Source organism: Lagenorhynchus albirostris, chromosome 11, assembly GCF_949774975.1.
Source record: "Lagenorhynchus albirostris chromosome 11, mLagAlb1.1, whole genome shotgun sequence".
NCBI classification, from domain to species: Eukaryota; Metazoa; Chordata; class Mammalia; order Artiodactyla; family Delphinidae; genus Lagenorhynchus; species Lagenorhynchus albirostris.
The window spans coordinates 7,205,859-7,229,032 of record NC_083105.1 but is presented as its reverse complement, the minus strand read 5'-3'; the positions used below and the strand labels follow the sequence as shown (position 1 = coordinate 7,229,032).

The 23,174-nt window shown below is 50.6% G+C and overlaps 1 protein-coding gene across 3 annotated transcripts in view; it reads right to left on the bottom strand.

Moving 5' to 3' along the window:
- Positions 1-2,959: 2,959 nt before the first annotated feature.
- The window catches only part of TCF20 (transcription factor 20), a 97,431-nt gene continuing 77,216 nt past the window's right edge, over positions 2,960-23,174 (bottom strand). Inside the window, exons 2-5 of one of the 3 annotated variants that reach the window (XM_060166622.1) lie at positions 19,586-19,679; positions 11,660-11,709; positions 10,457-10,584; positions 4,321-4,533 (exon numbers count right to left, since the gene is read on the bottom strand). In XM_060166622.1, coding sequence (XP_060022605.1) covers positions 10,501-10,584; positions 11,660-11,709; positions 19,586-19,679 — 228 coding nt within the window. In that variant the 3' untranslated portion in view covers positions 4,321-4,533; positions 10,457-10,500. Of the gene's footprint in view, positions 3,223-4,320; positions 4,534-10,456; positions 10,585-11,659; positions 11,710-19,585; positions 19,680-23,174 lie in introns of those variants that run through there. The other 2 variants (XM_060166621.1, XM_060166623.1) reach the window with 2 other exon arrangements.

Genomic DNA, 23,174 nt, shown 5'->3' with positions numbered 1-23,174 from the left:
GTTGTGGGGACATTGCCCCAGGCTGGAGCACACTTTCCGGGAAAACTTCCCAGAGGACTTTGGCTGGCTTGGCTCTGCAAGCCAAGGTGACCTGGCAGCGGGACTAAAGCACCAATGCAAAACAGCAGGACGGGGGCAATTTAAGGCTGGGGCTTTGCAAGGTCCGGCAGAGGACTGGATTGTGGGAAACCGGGGTTCCTGGGCCTCAAAGAGGCGGGGAGACCAGTTTTGAGGCCACTCAAAAGACTGAGAGGGTAAGACCCATGGGCACCCTGGGGTCTTCTCAGATCCAGCCAGTGGTCTTTCATTGGGGCTCAGCCAGAGAATCAGGTGGTGTTAGTCGGGCTGGCAGGATGGTCTATCACAGGTTTGTCACAGTGGCCCTCGATAAATTGCATCTCCCTTTTGTTTTGGATGTGTCACGCCCTCCCAAAACAGTCACTCTAATGGACATACGAAGGGCAGTGACAGACATGCCTGTAATTCAGGCAGTGCCCTCCCGTTACTGGGCGCCTATTGTCCAGGACAGGCCTTGAGGAAAACCTGTGATCGTGAGGCCAACGGCCTTTTTCAATCATTGTGCACACTCACATGCCGGACACTGCTGTTCACTCCCCATCCTCCCCACACCCTGTAAGGTAGGTGGCTTTATGGTCCCCAAGGCACTGGAGTCTCAGGGATCACGGGGTCAAAGTCACAGAGCACCATTATGGTCTATCTCAAAACTCATGCTCTCAGCCACTGCTCTACAGTGGACTTCTATGAGGGCCAGCATTTAAGTTACTGAAATTTATTATTTTAGAAACATACTCAGCCTGCCCTTGCTGGTTTCTGCTCTGGTGAAGCTGCTGGTGCTAGAGGGATGAGACCCCCCCATTCCCTCCCCTCCCCCAATCTCCGTGTCATACGTGTTCGCCCGCGCAGGGAAGGCCCAACTGGACACTGCAACCTGAGACTGAGTCCTGGGTGACGTCCGCAAGATGACGGACCAGAAATCGCCAGGCCCTGGGGCCCCCAAGCACGGAGACCCAGCCGTGGGACCCCAACGCGATGCGGAGCAAGCCCCTTGGAGAGAGCTCTAGAAAGCAAGTAGGGAGCTGCAGCGCCCAGAGAGGGCGCTGTAAAGTTGGTGGCATTTTGCTCCCCCCCCCACCCCCCACGGCAAGGCCAAGCCCGCGGAAGAAACCCCTCAATTCCCGCTCCTCCCGGGGGACAGAAGTGGGAGCTGGCATCTGACTCGCGGTACTGCCCTCCCGGGCCCCGCTGGGATCCAGGTGGAGGGCGGGCCCGGCAGCCGCCGGCAGGGGGGACGTGGCCGGGGAGCGCCACGGGCGAGCGAGCGAGCCAGCGGTCTTGGGGGGGGGGTAATGGCCGGCCCCTCCCGTAGTTTTCCGGGAACAGGGCTTCGGCTGGACAAGATGAAAAAGTTCCGGAGCTCGGCTGCGCAACAATATGAATATGCCTCACACTACCGAACAGTACACTTACCGGTTAAGATGGTAGTTTTGCTGTGTTTTTAAACCACGGCGTAAAAATTACTTTAAAATAATACATCACCACTGCACACCGATTAGAGTGGTCAATATCCAGAACACTGAGAACACCGAATGCTGACCAGGATGTGGAGCAGCAGGAAGTCTCATTCACTGCAGGGGAGAGAATGTAAGATGGTACGGCCACTGTGGAAGACAGTTGGGCCGTTCCTTACAAAAACACCTGTACCTGTACACTGACGTTTACAGCAGTTTTATTCATAATTGCCAAAACTTGGAGAAACCAAGATGTCTTTCAGTAGGTGAATGGATAAACTGTGGTATGTCCAGGCAACAGAATATTCTTCAGCACTAAAAAAGAAATGAGCTGTCAAGCCATGTAAAGAGGAACCTTGCATGGAGGAGGAACCTTAAAGGCCTATTACCAAATGAAAGAAACCAATCTGAAAAGGCTACATACTGTGTAACTCCAACTATATGACATTCTGGAAAAGGCAAAAACTATGGAGGCAGTAAACAATCAGTGGTTGCCAGGGCTCAGGGGAGGGAGGGATGAAGAGGGGGAGCACAGAGAATTTTTAGGGCAGTGAAACTACTCTGCATGATACTATAATGGTGGATACATGTCACTAAACGTTGGTCCAAACCCACAGAATGTACACCACCAAGAGTGGACCCTAACGTAAACTATGGGCTCTGGGTGACAATGATATGTCAATGGAAGTTCTCACCAGTCATAAAGAAAAAGCACCGCTTTGGTGGGTAACACTGATACTGGGGGGAGGCTGTGCACCTGTGTGGGGGCAGAGCATACGAGGGAAACCGCCGTACCTTTTGCTTTACACTATGAACCTCGAGCTACTCTAGAAAATAAAGTCTGTTAAAAAATACATAGAGCTCAAAAGTGGCAGGAGTTGAAATGCACATGAACAGCTGAGGCTTCCTGCAGAACTGGGAAAGCTAGAGTCAGGAGTGGAGCCTGGAACAGGGCCACTCCCCAGTTAACGGTCATTTCAGTAGCCAGTTTGAGGAACCATCAAAAGTGCCTTACTCAGAGTATCATCAGCAAGTCAAAAGAGGACAGAACAAAAGGCAAAATGATGAAGAACCATTTGCTGTCAGGAAAATATTTTCCTGAAGATGCATATCTTCCAAGTTTTGTGGCTTAGTTCTCAACACCTGAAATCTATCAATTTGATTTGAACTGTGTTAATGCCAAGTCAAGACCAGATGGGAAGCCAAGGAGCTCAAAAAGCTGTCATTTCTATGCAGGTTCCGTGGCCGACACAGCACACCCACCCACACAGCTCCATCCTGGCCGAGCAAAATTATAAATGGACCGCACTGCTTGATGTAGCTATTATAACAAAATTAATCTGCCATTTCTGCAGCCTCAAATTGATGAGCACACAAGAACTCATTTATAATTGCTTATTTCTACTTCACAACATTCCTTCCAGTATTACTGTTCTCTAAAAATAAAGTCCGTTAACATTGTATTATTTTTTAATAACCTTTAAAATTAATGTTGATTGGAAATATGCCCTCATATCAACTTAAGCAATCTGGCCATCCCCATACGTGGCTGAGTTCCACCCTCGAGGGTGAGTGGCAGGAGTCCTCGGTTTGTTTCATGCCAGGCTCTGCTGCAAGGCCTGCAGGAGGCCAGGACGGCTGGACCAGTGAGCTGGCAGCCGCCCCTGCAGCAGAACCAGAGCCACCCTGGGGACTGGGATGGGAGGAGAAAAGAGACGCGTTTGCTTTAAACAAAAAAGGAAACAAGGTTAAAATGAAGTTTATTATTTTTTTTGATTTTTTTTGTTTTGTTTTTTAAATAAAACTGTTTGTGAAACAGCTATTTTATCCCCACGGCAGAGTGACCCCTGAAAGATGCACTAACCCCTTCTTAAGGCCTTAACAAGATTTTTTTTGTACTTTTTTCTTTTTTTAAAACTCAGATATTTAAAAACTGTACAATTTACAAAACAAAACAATACAACATAAAGAATCATGTAGCATGGGGCTGCTCAACCGACAGGCCCCCTTTTCCTTTATAAAAATGAAAGCAAAAGAAAAAAGGGTGGAGTGGGTGTTCCTGGTCAGCTTACCTCACATGATCATACCTGACACTGTCCCTCCCTGTGTCCGCTCCTACAGCTTAGGTTTCCGTCCCGTCTGTCCTGGGGGTCAGGGCACAGCTGCCTGAAACATGCCCAGAGGCGGCCATCCCTTGACCCTGCCGGCTGAGCCACTTAGTGGGATGCTTGGGGCTCTCACCGGCCACAGTGACCCAGGACGCAGCTGTGACCTTGGAGCTTGTGCCAATTTCACCCCCCCCAAAAGATAAAAATCTTAAAAATAATAAATAAATAGTGTTTCTGGAAATGAAAAAATTTATTTTTGTGTTTAAACATCATTCTCCCACTCTTGAAAACACGGACCATCCCCGCTTCCCTCCCCCTTGACCTTCCCACTTTGAGACAAATTACTGACAATAGAATAGTTCGGTGTGGTTTGTTTGCTCTTCCAACCCCGGGTCTAGAATCTCTGAATTGTGTAAGTTGGGCTAAGGATCTAAGTCAGCCCTGTCCTTGTGAGATGAGAGTTTGTTCAGTTCAATTTCACATTTAAATTTCACTGTTATTGGAACAAATTTGGAATTCTTAAGCTAGATAATTTTAAAATAGAATCAAAAGGGATAGCGCACCTTTCATTTAAACAGTCTTTCCAGACTAAAAATAGATTTATATATATATATTTTTATCCCTCCCTCTTTTAATTCCCCCCACCCTTTCCCATCATCCCCCCTCCCCCCACCCCCCACATTGTCACTATGGAGATTGTGTCCATGGAAACAGCCATTCCAACTTCTCGGGCCTTTCTTTCCTGTGGTGTCACCAGCTGGAGTGCTGCAGGAGCTGAGGAAGGAAGTGCTGCCACGGGCAGGCACGCGGGGGGGGCGGGTGGGGTGTGGCTGCACAGGAGGACCACGTCCATTCCATCACAGGGGTCCACCACCTTCTCATCTCCACAGTCTCACCTGCAAGACAAGCAGACACTGGGTGCTGGGAAACCCCGTGTGGTGCTGTAGCCAACAGCCCCTGCTCCGCGGCGGCACCGGGGTAGGGGGACTCTGCAGGGTCCAGCAGCTGCAGAACCCCTGTGAACACACTGCTCACACTGCAGACACCCAAGACCAATGGCGGAGCCAGTCGTGTGGCTCTGGGCCTGAAACAGGGTAAAGGCAGCAATGACCCGGCCAGCTGCGCCAGGAACGGACTCTGAGTGCCCTGTCCCGGGTGTGTGGAAGGAACCGAGACCAGGAGAGAGTTCTCTGACCCGCCAGGTGGGGCTGCCTGGAGTAGAGTGGCTCTCAGGGCGACCCCTTGCTTAGGACCCCACCATCTGGGGCCTGCAGCTGGGCTGGGCTTGGCACTTGGTGGCAGGGACCAGTCCTCACAGAGGTGGCTGAGTACCCAGCCAGTCTGTGGAAGAACCGGCTCAGGACCACATGAAGGCTGCCTCCAGTCACAGGCAGCTCTTTACATCTAACAGCGAACACTCCACCCAAGAGCTCTGACGGAAGGCAGGTCTCAGCTCATCCTCTGAGGCTCCCCAGGCCCTGTCACTGGCGTCTCTCCTTCCAGCCCAGGCTCCAGGCTCAGGAAGACTATCCTGGTGATCACATGGGGTACATGGGGTTGTATCAAGGGCCTCCTCAGAATGCTTCGCGGGTCATTCATTACATGTGCAAAGATCTCAGAGAGACACAGCAGTTTTCAAAGAATTCAGTCCAGAAAAATTACACCAGAAGCCAAGAGTGGTGGCACCCTCACCTTTCTGCCAATCACAGCACTCTTGGAAACCGTGTGTGTGTGTGTGTGTGTGTGTGTGTGTGTGTGTGTGTGTGTGTGTGTGTGCCCTCACCTTTCTGCCAATCACAACACTCTTGGAAACCGTGTGTGTGTGTGTGTGTGTGTGTGTGTGTGTGTGTGTGCCCTCACCTTTCTGCCAATCACAGCACTCTTGGAAACCGTGTGTGTGTGTGTGTGTGTGTGTGTGTGTGTGTGTGTGTATGTCCCTCCTCCAACCAATAAACCTCAAGAAAACCCAGACACCACTATCCCCTTTTCTGTTTCCATAAAACTTACTAATATGCCAACTAGTTAAGACTGCTCTGTGTGCATGAGCCATAAAGAGATTCCTAACTGCTTGACAGAAAACATGAATAAACAGGAAGAGACTCACAGAGACAGCAGGACAATGTCGCCACCCTCAGGTAAAAGCAAACCCCGGGAATCCAGCTGGAGGCCCTGGGGACGTGGGCCAGTGGCTGAGCCATCCTCAGGACGTCCCCGGCCGCAGTGTGGCTTCCCCGGCACTGATGGTGGCTCTGGCCCCACCTATGTGGTCCATGCTTCCCCCTCCCCCAGCACGGACACTCTCCACTCCTCACTCTGGTTTCCTGAGGCTAAGGCTGCCAGGAAGGTGGGGAGAAGCAAGCAGCCTTCTCAGGTGAGGACAGAGGACAGGTGCCATGCATATCCTGCAAAGCTCTGCTGGTGGAGGGAGGGACAGGGCAGGGTGTGCCCTCTCCCCAGTGCTTGGCACAGTCTTGGGCCTGCACCCCTATCCTGCTCATTACTCACAACAGCAGGCCCCAGCCCAGCGCCCATCTTCAGAATGAAGGCTGTCTCAGCACCAGGGTCTGCCCGGCCGGTGGGCTGTGCACGCTGCTGACCCTGGGCTCCTCCCCTGGTGCCGCAGGGGGACCTGGTGGTCCAGGCAGCCTCAGCCCTTCCGCACCTCCCGCCTGGGGCTTTGCCTTCCAGCCTTCCCAGCAGGGACCTTCCCCAGGGTCTGATACTAGACTGGCCCAAACACATGATACCCTGAATGTAATAGGACCCTAACTTCTCAGTTGCTCCTCAAAACTGTTCCTTCAGTAGGGAGAATGGGAAGAAAATTCTTTAAGCACCGAGTAGGGGCCAGGCACTATGCTAGGAGCTTTACAGACATTATTTCACAGTAACAATGAGAGGCCTGACCCCCATATCTTGGAGATGAGGCAGCTGAGGGAGGTGACACATGTGGCCCAAGGCCACGTGGCTGGTTAGAAGTGGGACTGGGGCTCACATCCAGCAAAGCTCCTCTGCTTGGGCCCCAGGGACTCTGCCTTCGAGCCTCCATTGTTGTGGGCCCCATCCAAATGCACAGGACATGGCTGAGAAGGCAGCACCCCAGGCAGGGCCACGGAGCAGGCGCGGAGCTGCTGCGCCAGTGAGCGAGCGGGCGGCCCTCTGTGCTGAGGACCTGAACGCTTCTCCGTAAAAAGGCAACTGCACGTTCAGCTGCCGGCGATCGGGACTTCATGCTGGGCCAAAGCCTTCCAACACCCCTGCCCTCGTCACCCTCCTTCCTGCTGCCCTTCAGCTTCACCTCCGTGGCCTAAACCTGGGCCGGGTCAGTCTGTCCTCCAAATCCTCCCGCGTCTGACACCAAGCTGCCCTCTCCACCTGCGGCTTGGCGGCACCCCCTCAGCCCCACGGGACCTGGCCAGGGTGTGGAGGGCAGCCTCGTCCTCAACCTGTACCCACCCGGGCGCCGTCAGGTCAGCACTCTCCTCCCTGGGCTGCAGGTGCTCCTCTATTCAACACGGCTGTCCGCCCTGCGAGGAGAGGGACTGCCGTGTGCCCCCTCGGGCCAGTGCACGACGGGATAGAGACAGCGGTCCCTGCGGACTGGGCAGGCAGTCTAGTGGAGATGCAGACAATACGTGAACACACAAATGACTTGAGATTGTGGTGATGCCAGGAAGGCTGCAGAGTGGGGACAAGGGGACTTGGAAGGCTGCCGTGAGGAAGTGCCACTGAAGCTGAGACCCAGAGAAGAGACGGAGGCACAGTGCTCCAGCGCAGGGAGCTAAGCGCGAGCACAAAGCTCCGCGGGAGGAAGCTCAGAGGAGCCGAAGGAGCCTCGCCGGAGACTCCAGGGGCCCTCAGAGGCGTGCTGGGCAGTCTGGACTTAATCCTACCAGGGATGGGAACCTCTGAAGCTGCAGTTGTGGGAGGCAGTGAGGGGCTGCCGGGGCTGGGGTGGGAGGGAAGGGGAGCCCCGGGACATGACGCTGTTCACACGCAGGCCGGCTGTGTGACATTCCGACCACAGAAGCTGCTCGGGAAGGCCCAGCTCCAGGGCAGGGAGGCTGCTGTGTGCAGCTGGCACCCAGGACAAGGCAGCAGATGGATGGAGGGTACTGCTTCCTGCCCACTGGCTCGGGAGACCTGGGGGGTGGGGTCTCCTTGTTTACTCAGATGAGAACGGAAGATGGCAGGGGGGATGTTCCGCGGTCAGAGCCCTGCCCACTCGCTGCCCTGAGCCAGGGAGGCTTCAGCACGGGGAGAGGGCAGCATAGGCCGGCCACACGGCTCCATCATCCACAGAGCCGGGAGGAGGGGGCCCACTGACAGCTGCCCGAGGACCTGTCCTCTGTGGCACTGCTGGCCTGGTGAGGGACAAGCACCAGGTATCTCACGTGGTGGCAGGAGATTAGAACTCACGTCTCCTTGCCCCAGCCCTGGGGTTTTCTGCCAGACAGGGCAGCTGTAGGGTCTGGTTTGCAGCTCTGAACCTCCTGCTCCTCCCGGGCATGGCTGAGGGCAGTTGCACCCAGCATTTGCTGACACCGCACCCCAGGCCAGGCTGCGCTGGGCATGGTGGAGGCATTTCTTAACTGAATCCTCACAAGGTTGGCCACTGCTATCCCTCTTTTTACAGAAGGAAAACTGAAGCACAGAGACATTAAGTGGCCTGAGCCTGGTCACACAGCACTTTCCACACTGCTCTGGGTGAGAAAGTGGGGCGCCACGAACCGGAACTCACATGTACCATCACTGTCCCTTCCCCGCCTTGTCGGGAGACCCAACGATGGTGGCTCTGTGTCCTCAGCACGGATACTGAAATGAATGCTCCTTGAGGTGGGGGGCTGCGTCTCTGTCCCCAATCACTGGGGCTTCCGCACAGTCTGCAGAGGGCTGACAGCGAAGGCCCGCAATGTGACTGCTGAACCGCGAACCCAGGACGACGGGTCCAGCCTCGCGGGGAAGCACTCGATGACAAGCAGTTCAGGTGGACGAGGCCAGAGGCGCATGTTCGTTCCTTCCCTCCAAGAGGTGAAGGTCTGCCCTCAACAGACTCGAAATGACCCCAAGCCGAGGGACACGCCACTCACTCACTCAGCGCCTCATTTCTTCTGTGTAAACAGGAATGATAACACCAACCTTCTGAGGAATGAACTACGAAGCTTACTGTCCCACGAGAGCCAAGGGCTCTGTCAGCTGGCAGAGCCCAAGAATGAGCAGAGAGAAAAGCGATGATGAACAAAATTAAAACTTCCAAGAGGAGATTTGCCCACCAGGCCCAGGGCCCAGAGTTCTTCTTTTTCTCAAACATGGGCTGGGATTCCGGGACAGGAACAAAAGGCACTGAGTAACCAATGGTTCTCTCCCTAACTGGCTCTTCCTGGACACTTCCAGGAACATTCCACGTGGCCTCCTATATAACCCAGCCCTAACCACCGGGGCCAGGAAGGTGGCAGAGCCCCCTAGACACAGTAGAAGGGCCAACAGAAACATTCTTGAAAACCACCCAGACTGCTGCTTGCCCTGAGGGTCAGTGGACCCCGCGGGTTCTAGAAGTGCACGGGGCTCCGTGTGATGACCCACCCTCCCGCCCTGCTCCGCTCCCTCCACTCCCAGCCCTACTCCCTGGAAGAGCAAGACAGAAAAGTGTGAGTGCAAAGTCCTCACTCGACAGCCCCTCAGGAAGCACTGTAACCCCCACCGGCCCCAGACACTCAGCACTCAGCACAGGGGCCTTCTCTGGAGGTCAGTACCGGGACCCACCTAAGAAACAGACGACTTCCCAGATGAAAACTGCCACATTCTGAGGTGAATTCTGTTTCTTCCTCAAAGTACTGTTAGGCATTCCAGAGAAAGGCAGACACCCCCCACCCCGACTTGTAACAAGGGGGAGGGAACATTCCACAGAGACTCAGGCACATGGGCTTGCTGTCCCAGAGAGCCAGGCCTAGCACACCCGTGTGGGTCTCAGCCGTCTGGAGTAAACACAGACGCCCTCACTCGCAGAGAAATAATCCCTTAACGAACAGTTCTGAGATAACTAGCCCCCCACCCCATCCTGTAGAAGCAAGTGCCCCAAGTTACATTTTGTTTTTTCTTCTCATGATCTGTTTTGCTCAGTGAGGACGGGGCGGGTGAGGAAGGCAATGGGAGCACTGCAGGCCTGCTGCTTCTAGAGACCCAAGTCCCATAATCCTGCCCTCACAGGCACACGCTGCCAGCCCAGACCACGAGCCCCCAGACACACTCACAAAAAGCACAACTCAACCTCCTGAGATTTTTAAAAGTAAAGTTAAACGGGATGCTAAAGTCTACTAAATCGTTGAGGGGATTTTCCTTCCCTTTGTACTTCTAGGAAAAGGAATCCTTCATAGACCTGGGGGGAAAAAAAAGATTTCAAAAAACAAAACTTGGGGTATTTTTTGTTTTTCAAAGGAGAACCCATCATAAGCTTTAGAGATGTTAAATAAATTAAGAAGAGGCCTCTGGCAAGAAGCCTTTCTGAGACAGGGCAAGAGTGAGGGCTGCCAGCAGGAGAGCCACCCCCCCAGAGGCTCTGTCCCGAAGCCAGCTGCGTTCTGCCCCTGGGGACTCCACACACAAGGCCTGAACCCCGGCGGAGGATGGGACCAATTTAAAGCCCCACGCCACCTTTCCACACGTATTCTGGGGAGCTGAGCAACAGATGGAAAGACATGGTATCCACCTGGCGCTGGCAGTCCACGCGATTAAATGCTGGTGGGGCAGCCTGGCCTGGGGCGAGCAGGAGGCAGCGGCCCGACACCCCTTTGCCGTCTGGCAGGGGTGGCGGCCCCGACTCACCTGTGCTTGCTGTACTTTCCATTCCCACGAGCACACTGCCCCCCTCACCCCCGCTCCGACTGCTCTGTGCTGAGGCTGCCTTTCGCTGTCTTGTTCTGCAAGGCGGGGAGAGGGCACGGGAGGGGAGGCTGACGCCGGCAAAGCCAAGGAGACAGGACAGGAGGGACAGAGAACGAGCGTGGGGGTCAGGGCAGGCGGAGGTGAGGAGAGGAACGCACATGGAAAAGGAAAGAAAAAGCAGAGTCAGTGCTGAGTGACAAACAGGAGATACTCAGACAGGGTCTTCTGAGGTAAACTGTGACCATTAAAAAAGAGAAGTTTTTAAAAATAAAAACATGTAAATTAAGTAAAAAATGGGAGAGAAAATTGTAAGATCCTATGATCCATATTGGAAAATAATTGTTAAAGAAAAGCATAAGTAAGCATCTTTCAGAAGCACTTTTAGGGCAGACCTGTCAGGGCGACCTCTTTCTAGTACTTTCTGGCCCCACTTAGAGACTGAAGACCGTGAGCACCAGTGGCCACCAGGGGTCAGTGTGACCTCAGCCGGAGGAGAGCCGCCGCTGCAGGGACTGCCAGGTGGTGGGTCTCCACCATCCCAGTCCTTCCCTGGGGTCCCTTTCTCCACGCCCTCCCGTCTCCACACACGCATGTGGTGTCTTGGAAACAGGCCATTCACACACACCCCCGCCCCCATCTTCGTTCCTTTCCTAAATTTAAGAGGTGACCAAGAGACCACCTCCTCAATCAGCTGCAGGCACCACTGGCTGCTTCGGCTGAAGTAAAACCTGGAGGAGACTGTGAGTTTCCCCAAAAGCCTGGAGTCAACTCTCTTTAGTCTGGGAAGACACCTCTGCTTATGTACCTAGACCTACAACCAATCTCACCTCACGCCAATCTGTGATCTGGGGTTCCACTCAACTGCGGGGGAAACCAGGAGTTTTGTGTGTTTCTCTTCCAATTTCTCTTAACAAACACCTTTCTCCCCAGCTGCGCCACCCCATGGGTGCTGACCCCACGCCACAGGGCTCCCTCCCATTTGCATCTCGGCCCTCCCGGGGCCAGGAGTGCTCAGCAGCCCGGGCCCTGGTGGTGTGGCCGTGACCCTGCAATGTCTGGTCTCCAGGTCTTTCAGGAGGAGCCCCGCCGCCACCCCCAAGTCCTGCGGGGAGGGGAGCACAGGCTCTGCAGGCTCTGACTCACCTTGTGCTTGGGGCACCTCACCGAGAAGTTCTCCTCGTGGAGCAAACAATCTGCAAGAGAGAAGGGGACAGTCAGCAGGAGCCTGGCGTGCGGCACAGCCTGAGGGGCGTGGGGCCACGCTGGCCAGGGCAGACAGGGTCACACATGGCGATAAGAGGTCTCCACACTATGATTTCTAATAGGAAACCACGCAAGACACCCCCAAATAAGCTATGGCACCTCAACATGGTGGAATGTCAGTCCAACATGAAACGTTTCAGAATAGTGAACACGATGCAAATTGCTCAAAAAACCAGGATACATAAATGTACAAGTACAATCCCAATTTTACCAAAATATTTTATATGCATAAAAAAGGACAAAGGAAATCTACCAAAATATGACAGTGATTCTCTTTGGATAGTAATATTATAGGTGATTTTAATTTCTTTATTTTTTTTGTATTTCCATGATCATATCCTATTATTCTAATCATCAGAAACAATCTCTAGTAAGTGTTATTTTTAAAATTCCTTATCTTAGGCTAAGGCCATTCCACAGGCCCACGCCAAAGCTTCCTTGTGAAAACACTTTGAATCTGGAGGCATCTTTTCTCCTCTGTGGAGAGCCACAGGTCAGAGACAGCAAGGAGGCCAGGCCCGTGAGCCCCGCTGCCACCCTTGCCCCACACACAACCCACGGACACACTGCAGAAGGTCCATAATCCCTGCTAAATGCTTCAGACAAATGTGAAATCCCACGAGGGGGCGATTAATCCTTGGAGGGAAATCACTCATTCCAACTGTTAACACGGTGGTGACACATCCTCCATGACGGCAAGGACGCGCACCTGCCTCCAGGGGCGTTGTGCTCTGCGGCACAAGCGTCGTGCGCGGAGCAGGGCGAGGAAAGCGACTTAACGAGCTCACTCTGCACACCACAGCTCCTGAAGACCAACAGCCAGGTCACTGGTGCGAGACGCAGTGGCCAAATGTTAATAAATATTAATCACACATTCTCAGAGAGCGCCCAGGCACCAAGGCGGGAGGCGGCCGTGGTACTTAGCCTTGTTAAATTTACAATTTAACTCAGGTTTAAAGTGAGGTCCAGATTAGCGGCCTGTGTACCCACAGATTTCAAGTGAAACAGTAGTAAGCAACGGAGCACACAAATGGAAACTTTTGAGGTCCTCTATAATCTTAAATAAATAAAGACCCTTTCATAATTCGGCTAAGCCACCTCCCCTTCTGGAGTCCTAGAATCTCTAGGGTCAGACGGGTTTGGTCTTCACAGTTCCCGGGGCAAGCCTCGGGGCACGAGAAACAGCAAGTCCTGCTAACCTTTGCATCCCTATCCCCTCCCCCCTCCAAGCAAAGAGCGCGGCAGTTAATGAAATGTGTTAATTTAAAACCCACAAGTACATGGTGTGACCGAGGCTCCTGCTGCTCCAATCTGCCAGAGAGCTCACGAACAGCGGGAGACGGACAGCTGGAGCTCCAGGGAAGCACCTTCTCCTTACCTGGGCTGTGGCAGCAGCGCATGCTGGCAGAGTCTTTAGTTTGGGCCAAAGAGAAACAGCACAGGCCACGCGGTGGGGCAAGGCCACCCTTACACCACAGGGGTTTACAGAAATAAGGAGGGGGGCCGTGTTAGCTGGAAAAGATGCCATCAGAAAGGCAGAGGTGGCTCAGGTCCCCTCACTGCCACGAAACAGTGACCAGCTGTGATGGACCATTAGTAAAACATGCTTAAAGTTAGGAAACATGTTCCCTCAAAGTTAAAAAGAAGAAATAAAACAATGTAAGTAAACACTAAAGGCAACTTGGAACTAATGCCAGGTACCTCTGGGAATGGAAGTCTCCGAAACGAATCTACAAGACGGGGTGCACCTTTTGGCTAGGCCTCCCGAACAGGCAGCGGCTGTCCCCATTCTCGTCATGTCCACCGGCCATCAGGAACTGCACTTCCTGTTCCTGGCAGGGTGAGAACCACAGCTGGAGGGCTTAGACACCTGCAAGGGGCCGGCGAGCCTCTCCTGGGCTGCCTCCAGCCAGGCTCTGCTGGGGAAGAGCCAAGAGTGGCAGGAAGTGCAGTAAAAACTCTCCTGAGGGCTCTGGACAGGCGCCTGGTCCCACACTGCCGGCCCGCCAGCCTCTCGTTTGATTCCTTTAAGCCCCTGGCAACACCCCGCACTGTGCAGAGGGCCTGGTCAGCACTTCCCCACAGTGAGGTCAGAGTCAATGGCTGGATCATCACGCAGGCTGGAAGAGACTCACCAGGTTGTCTAGTCGGCAGGGTGGCTTCCAGACACAAACAGCAGCACCCCAGAACAGTGTTCCACTTTGAGTCCTCTCTTTGGGCTTAAAGGCAGAGGACTCTGCTGAGCTCCTCATAACAAGCTATGTGGAGCTTCAGATACCCACATGCACCCGTATATACCCCATGCTGAGGATGGTGAGCCCGGGAAGGGAGAAAACGAAAGGATGTCTAGCGTCCTTTGGATCTGCCAGGCCCCGACAGTCTCCAACTCAGCTACAATCTCCTCAGAGCTACGCTTAGTACTCATAATGGCAAAACCCAGGCTGGGACTCAGGGACCCACCAGCCTCACCCAACCTCGCTGAGAGGCAGCCTCAGCTCCTGGGGCCGAAGGAGGGGAATAAGAAGGCGGGAGCAAGGCCCTGGGATGCAGAGAGCTCCTCTCCAGGGAGAGGCCAGACCACCAGTTCTTTCGTAGGACCCATCTGGGGCTCTGAACCCACTGCTGCAAGATCAAAGTCAGCAGCGGAGAGAGCAGCTTTAAAATGCCGCTGGAAGGGTGGCTACGGAAGTGAAATTCCCAGCTGTGCTTCCTCGTCAGGGTAAAAGAAAAAGCCCCTCCAGGCAAGATTCTGTACGCACAGTGGGATCATAAATGAGCCACCACAGCTCTTTTTTCCTTTGGTATTAATTGTTGTGGCTTATTGCATTAAATACATTAAATCTTTTTTTTTTTTTTTAAACAGCACTCATGTTCTTATTACTGCACTCTCCCACCTGGAGACAAATCCTATGCCTGTGACATAACAAGCAGCACAACAGAGCAAACTGTGATGTCACAAATGTGCAATCACTATTAGGAAGGGGAAACGCTGCAGGAGCCACAGATCCTCATGTTTCCATGGAGATGTCCCTGGTGATAAAAGTTTTCCCTTCGTTATGAACAGCTCTTTAAGGTTTGGGCAGCTGACAGTAAGGCAGAGATGAAAATGCCAAACTGTTCCTTACTCCATACAGAGATGGGGGACTCAAACTCAGGGACTTACTTTTATTGTAACTAGAAAGAAAGTCAATCAATGAATGCCTTTCCTGGATACAAAGATCCATTACATATAGAACAGAATTCCTGAGAAGACTGTGTGGGATAAATACAAGCATCAAGCTACAAAGAGCAGTGCAGGCTTTGGGTCACTGTGACTCAGGTCATCCAAGAGACCAACAAAGACACGGTCACCTTGTTAAGCTGCTTCTTTGGTCCCAGCTCCGCATGGAGGAGCAGTTTGCAGCAGCTGGGACAGCAAAGCCAGAGGGCCAAGGCCCCGACCCAGACAGCCTTCCTCTCCCTGGATACTCGGCCACCAACTTCTGCCAAACAGAGACGTTACCAACTTATCTGGGCAGGCCATGCAAGGCAGGTTCAAACAGAGTGACAAGAAAGTCCTTTGCTTCCTAACACTCAGCTGGTAGAGCAGGCCCTGCTTCCCTGCTGGCGGTGCGTGCTAGAGGGCCTCCACTTGAGGGAGGAGAGCCCAGTACCTGTCCCGAAGAACCCCCAGAGCCTGGGCTAGAGCAGGGCGTTCCAGCCACCAGCTGCACACGGCCATGGGAGTCTAAACGAAAGAAAAAGCTCAGTCCCTCATTCCCACTAGCCACCTTCCAAGCGCTCAATGGTCACACATGGCTTGTGGCTACTGTATTGGAGAGTACAGATCTAGAACATTCCCTCACTGCAGCAAGTTCTACCGAGCGACTCCACTCAACCCCTGGAGAAACTGTACCTGGAGGCAGGTGCCCCGTGTGCACACAGGGAGCACGCTCGCAGGGGGGACGAGGCACCTGCCTGCTGCTCACCTCAGGCTGCTGGGCAGAGCCTCCATGCAGGAGACCACCTCTCACTGCCCACCGACGGGGAAAGCCAATGCTTGCAGCATTCCCCACAAAAGACTTACACACAACTGCCGAAAACCCAGAACCTGACCATCTTCATTAAAAATCACGAAGCTTAAACTAGAAAAAGAAACAAAACGTTCTGAGGTAACCCTGGGCGGTATCATGAAAATGAGAAAAGGCAGTGGTTGGGCTTCTGAGAGAGAAGGATTTAATGGCTGTCCTATAGAACATGCCAGACCACGACCCAGGGTGAATTACTGCTCAGACTCAACAAGTAAACATGTAGAGGAGGACAGAGGATGGAAGGGACAGACTGAAACCCAAACTCCCTGAACTGACATTTCAAGGCTCTCTTCTTTTTTTATGTAATAAATTTATTTATTTATTTATTTATGGCTGTGTTGGGTCTTCGTTGTTGCATGCGGGCTTTCTCTAGTTGCGGTGAGCGGAGGCTACTCTTCGTTGGGGTGCGCGGGCTTCTCATTGTGGTGGTTTCTCTTGTTGCGGAGCACGGGCTCTAGGCACTTGGGCTTCAGCAGTTGTGCTTCAGTAGTTGTATCATGCGGACTCAGTAATTGTGGCTCACGGGCTCTAGAGCACAGGCTCAGTAGTTGTGGCGCACAGGCTTAGTTGCTCCGTGGCATGTGGGTTCTTCCCGGACCATGGCTCGAACCCGTGTCCCCTGCACTGGCAGGCGGATTCTTAACCACTGCACCACCAGGGAAGCCCTCAAGGCTCTCTTCTTACTGCCCACTTATCCCTCTGGTCACACGGCACCCTGGCCACCAGCTGCCCTTCAGCACATGCAAACAAACTTTCATGAGAATCTAACTTTGGCATAAGCGTTATCTTTCTGTACCTTTCTTTTTTTTTCGTCACACTGTGTCGCTTGGCAGGATCTTAGTTCCTGACCAGGGATCAAATCCAGGCCCCCAGCAGTGAAAGCCCGGAATCCTAACCACTGGACCACCAGGGAATTCCCTTTCTTGTTCTTTTTAGCTGCACCCCCTACAGAAACCTGGAAAGAAAAGAGGGAAGAGGAAAGGAGGGGCAACGAGAAGGATGTGAAAGGCAGGGGGACACACTTAAGCAAACGTCAGGAGCGCTGGGAGGAAGGGTGGTCAAGAGGAACTCAGATTCCTCCCACGCCTGTCGGATCCGACTCCATGTGCTTTATGCCTCTGTACCTGCTCCCATCACCTGGTCAGCCACCAGGCCATTTGAGCACTCTTGTTTGTCTTCCCATTTTCTCTTCCTCCATCCTGACTGAAAGCATGAGAACCTGCTAGGTGAAGGTCTCAGACCCATCTGATGCTCAAAAAGTAACTGGTGAAAACAGTCAACAAAAAGCCAAAAGTCAGGAGGAAGAAAGAGGATTTCCCAGGCTGCTTGAAGCTCTGAGTCAGAACTCCAGTCTTCTGCATTGCTCATTGGATGGCACTTCTCAGACAAAAGGTGTCCTTCTTTCAACAGTTATTACACTGCAAAACACTGCTCTGATTATCTCCAGAGACCTGGAAAAAAGGTTTGACAAAACCCCACACCAGTTCACGATAAAAACACACAACAAACTAGGAATAGAAAGGAACCTCTTCAGTTGCGTCAAGAACATCTATGAAAAGCCCACAGCTATCATCATGATAGATCAGAAACAAGACAAGGATGTCAGCTCGTGCCACTTCTTTTTTTTTTTGGCTGTGGACCATTTTTAAAGTCTTTATTGAATTTGTTACAATATTGCTTCTGTTTTATGTTTTGTTTTTCTGGCCTCGAGGTATGTGGGATCCTAGTTCCCCAATCAGGGATCGAACCGCACCCCCTGCACTGGAAGGCGAAGTCTTAACCGCTGGACTGCCAGGGAAGTCCCAGCTCTTGCCACTTCTATCCAACATTATCTAGAAGGTCTAGCCAGGCAACTAGGCAAAGAAAAGAAAAGGCATCTGATTGGAAAGGAAGAAGTAAAACAATCTACTCACAGATGACACATCTTGTATATAGAAATCCACTAAAAAACTATTAGAACTAATCAGTGAGTGGAGCAAAGTTCCAGGATACAAGATCAATACACCAAAATCAATTATATTTCTATACAGTCACAGTGAACAATCTGAAAATGGAATTAAGAAAACAATTCCATTTATAACCACACCAAAAATAATAAAATACTTAGGAATAAATTTAACAAAAAAGATGCAAAATGTGTACTCTGAAAATTACAAAACACCGTTGAAAGAAATTAAAAACTGAAGTAAATGGCAAGACAGACACCCCATGATCATGGGTTGGAGGACACACTATTTTTTTTTTATAAGATGGTGACAACCCCTAACCTGATCTGCAGATTCAATGCAATCCCGCCCCCCCTCAGAAATGGATAAGCTGATCCTAAAAATCATATAGAACAGCAAAGGACCCAGAATACCCAAAACAATCTTGAAAAAAAGGAACGAAGTCGGAGGATTCACACTTTCCAATTTCAAAATCTACCACAAAGCTACAGTAAACAAGACGGTGTGGTACTGGAGAGAGTCCAGAAATAGGTCCATACACCTATGGTCAACTGGTTTTCGACAAAGGTCATTGAATGAGAAAAGAGTAGTCTTTTCTACAAATGGTGCTGGGACAACTGGAATCCACATGGAAAGAAATGAACTGGACCCCTACTTCACACCACATACAAAAATTAACTCAAAACGGATCAAAGACCTGTGTAAGGGCTAAAACTATAAAACTCTTAGGAGAAAGCATAGGCATAAATCTTTGTGATTTTGGATTATGCAATGGCTTCTTAAATATAAGAAAAGCAACAAGCAACAAAGAGCATAAGTGGCAAAAGAAAAACAGATAAACTGAACTTCACCAAAGATGCTCAATATCATTAGCTGTCAGGGAAGTGCAAACCCAAATCACAATGAGATACCACTTCTTGCCCACTGGGATGGCCATAATAAAAAAGACATAAAAACAAGTGTTGGTGATGATGTGGAGAAACTGGAACCCTCACACACTGCTGGAGGGATGTAAAATGGTGCAGCCACTTTGGAAGACAGTGTGACAGTTCCTCAAACAGTTAAACATAGAGTTACCATATGACCCAGTAATTCCACTCCTAGGTTTATACCCAAGAGAAATGAAAACATTTAGTCCACACAAGGACTTGTTTGTGAATGTTCACAGCAGCATTATTTTGTATTATTATTGTATAATAATACAAAAGTGGAAAACCTAAACGTGCATCAACTGAAGAATGATAAAATATGGTATATCCTTACAATAAAATATTGTTAGAAAATAAAACCAATGAAGTACTGACACATGCTGCGATGTGGATAAACCAGAGAAACAGGAAGCTAAGTCACACGAAACGCATCACGAAGACCACATATTGTGTGATTCCATTTACATGAAATGGCCAGAAAAGGCAAATCCACAGAGATAGAAAGTAGATTAGTAGTTGCCAGGGGCTGGGGGTGAGGGAGAGAGACCACCAAAAGGTAGTAGTTTAAGACGTGATGAAAATGCTCTAAAATTAATTGTGATTGTGCTTGCACAACTCTGTGAATATAATGGTAAAAATCATTTAATTGTGCACTTAAATAGGTAAATCTTTTATGAATTATAAAATTTATAAAAAATATCACCCCATTTAATTCCTTTTTATTATCTTCTCTGCATTCCTTCAGAATTTACAAACAGAACAAGGTCAGAAGAGACAAAAAGAACTATGAAGGAGAGAGAATCAAAATGTTATTTCCTACCCTTCGGATGCTCTGAACAAGGGTCTGTGGTCCCATCTTACCTGCGTCAATGGCACACGGGTAATGGTAACGGAAGGAGCAGCCTTTGTTGTAGCAGCCCAAGGTGGCGCCTGCCTCCTGGCAGTGGGAACATTTCTGGAAAGGAAGGAAGAAGTCAGGCGTGTCACCATCCCAACCTCACCCCTCTCCCCCAGGCCCTCCCCAGACCCCGTGGGTCAGACCTCAGCGCATGTCTCTGCGGTTACAGAAGTCTGGCAGCAGGACAGGCTGTCAATTTCTAACCACCACTCACTGACCACACCATGCAAGGGATCCAGCAGTCATGTTTTAGGCCAGGCCTTACAAATGTTCACAAATAAATCAAACAGCACAACACAGGCACCCAGCCCTGCCCTTGGTGTGCCCACTGTCCACCCGCCTGTGAGCCTGCCTGTCCTTTCCTCAGTCCTCACCACTATGGTGAACTGCCTACAGATCTTGCCCATCTATTTCTGTTGTGGAAGTCTGGGGTAGGAGAAGAGGGTACGATAGTAGAGTTATATATAAACCTTTTAGAATTAAAAGTGGAATTTGGTTTCTAGTTTTTATTTTCGTAAGAAGATTTTATTTTTATTCTGCTTATCCCAAATGCCCAATACAAGTATATTTCTCTTTTCAGAAAATATGGGCTCCTGTGTGCAAACGGTATTTTTACACACAAATCCTATTTTAAAGGCACTAGGAAACCTGCCATGAATTTCTGGCTGAGACATTATTCTGTAATTGAGATGCTCCTCCTTCTTTGGTCAGGTTTTCGTAAAGTGGGGCACATCTCTATCATGTGATGTGGCTGCCATGATCGCTCAGTCCTGTGTCCTGTCAACAATAATCGTACTTGGAAAAACCACATTGGCCCTACTGAGGAAAGATGCAGACCCTTCTGGTGGCCGAGGACACACAGCTAAGGCTACCTGAATGATACAGATTCTGATTCTAGGGAATCAGATTCCTGATTCTAGGGAAAATAAAAGTGCTCCATAAGCCGTTACACTTGTGGAAAATGGCTCCCCAACACATACTACACACCCTTCCTGGGGCAAAGTGACCAAAGGGCACCCTTCCCTCTTTTCTCTTTTGCCTGGGATGTCAGCCTATCAGGGTCTGTGTGGCTTGCAGGCCTGCAGCAGTCAGGAATGCCTCACCTAGTGAAGTGAGGCCCACCTGGACGGTGCCATGGAATGAACACCTCCAACTCACAGCAGCAGGAGCAGGATGACAGGGAGCTGGATCAAGCTTCCCTAATGCTGATGCTGATGGAAAACCACACAGATGCCAGCAACAGCACAGCCCAATGCGCACCCTGAATCATGCGTCAGGCATCACCCGAATGATGCGGCTCATTTGGTCCTCATAACTACCCTGTGACATCCCCACTCTACAGATGAGGTTCCTAAAGCACCGTAAGGGGAAGTAACCTGCTCCAGGTCAGAGCTGATCCCAGCTGACCACGCCTGGCATCCTCCAGAGGCAAATGCAGCAGGAACGGGGCTGTAAGACAGCCCTAGAAGACCAACATTCTTCTGGGTGCCGACAACCAGTAAATGTTTATCATGTGCCCTCATACCCTTGCCAAGAAACAAAAGACTACTTGGCCCAGAGTAAACCAAGGACAGTTGGCAGCTTCTCGGGCAGCCCTAGACTTTATCTGCTTTTATCAGTGCCACAGGGCACCTTCAGTACAAAGGTCTCACCATCAACCAGAGGGAATGAACATGGCTAATTTCTCAGTGGTCACCCACAGCCATTCCCATTACACCCCTTCTTCCTAAAGGAGCCCCGAACGGTCAGCCATCCGGAGGACTCATGCTCCAGGCCCTCCCCACGCCCCTGGGGGGTGAATCTCAGTGGTGGCCATTTAGGAATGGGTGTGTCAAGCATTTCTGGTAGTGAAGTCTGCAGGGAAAGGGACTTCTGGGAAAGTTTTGCTCTCTTAACAAGGACACAAGACAGAAAGGCAGGAACAGGTCATCTTCTCGCTCGACCTCTGTGAGAAGGGGATGGTGAGATCTGTAGCAACCATCTCGTCACCACAAGGGGACAGCTCTGAAGACAGAGCCCAACCTGCTGAAGGCTGCAGAGTGACAGGATGGAGAGAACCTGGATTTCTGTGACATGATTAAGCACTAAAGTAACCAACCCCAGGACCATCCCATCTCCAGACTTGTTAAGGGGGAGGACACTTTTCTTAAAAAAAAAAAAAAAATTACTTTTTAGTTTAATTTTGTAACTTGCAGTCAAAATATCCTGACTGATACAGAAAGGGACCTAGTACTTGAGGCCCTGCTGTATAAGGTTAAGGATGTGGGCTCTGGAACCTAAATAACTCCCTGGTAAGTGATTCCACCACTGACCATCTTTGTGTTGTTCTTGGCCAAAGTCCTAAACTTTGTTCCTTGAAGCTGCAAACGTGGACCTGGTAATACGATCTACCTCACAGAGATACTGTGAGGGTTAAATGTGTTAATCCAGGCTTACAACAGTGGCTGGATCAAAAGCGCTCCGTAAATGTCACCCAAGATGACCATGTGCCAGACACACGACACAGACTGACGAACAGCCACCTGTGGAGCAGGCCTGTCATCACCCTCGGATCCAAACACTGTCCATTTCCTTCCTACCTCAACACACACCCCTCTGCCCCCGGGAGGGCTTCTCAAAGCTTCTTGCCCTGAACCAGCCCACAGGCCCCATTTTTCTCATCAAGAAAGCAAACCCATCCCTCCCCAGGAAATAGCATCACTAAAATGATGCATGCTTCTTTCAATTAAAAAAGCACAACTAACTTACTATATTACTTCCAGAGGAGAAAGACCCTGCATGACCTATTAGGTAGGGCCTTAGAGAAAGGACCTTAAAGAGTTTAGGTCAGTGGTTCTCAAAGTGTGGTCCCTGGACCAGCAGCATCAGCTGGGAACTTGTTCGAAATGCAAATTTTGGGATTCTGGGAAGACTGTAGAGTAGTAGCACTGGGAATCTGTCCCCACACCTGGAAAATAACTGCACTGGCAGAATCTGTCTGATGTAACTGCTCTGGAGCTCTGGAGTCTGTTGAAGACCTGCAACTTCCAGGGGAGATGTGGGTGGTAAACAGCAGTTAATTCTGCCCATCTCCCACTCCCAGCCAAGTGGCAGGCAACCTAACTATACAAGTTAAGGAACTACGAAAAGAAGAACAAACTAAACCCAAAGCTAGCAGAAGGAAGGAAATAATAAGGATTAGAACAAAAATAAATGAAACAGAGAACAGACAGAGAATAGTAGAGAAAAACCCAAGTGGGGACATTACTATTGATTCTACAGAAATAAGAAGGATTATAAGAGAGTACTATGAGCAACTGTACACTAGCAAATTGGATAATCTAGATGAAATGTACAAATTTCCAGCAACACAAAACCTACCAAGATTAAATCACAAAGAAATAAAGATTTGAATAGATCTATAATTAGTAAGGAGTTTGAATCAGTAGTCAAAAAGCTCCCGAAAAAGAAAAGCCTTGGACCTGATGATGGCTTCACTGGTAAATTCTACTAAACATTTAAGAATGAACTAATACCAGTCCTTGGGAAACTTTTCCCAAAAATTGAAGAGAA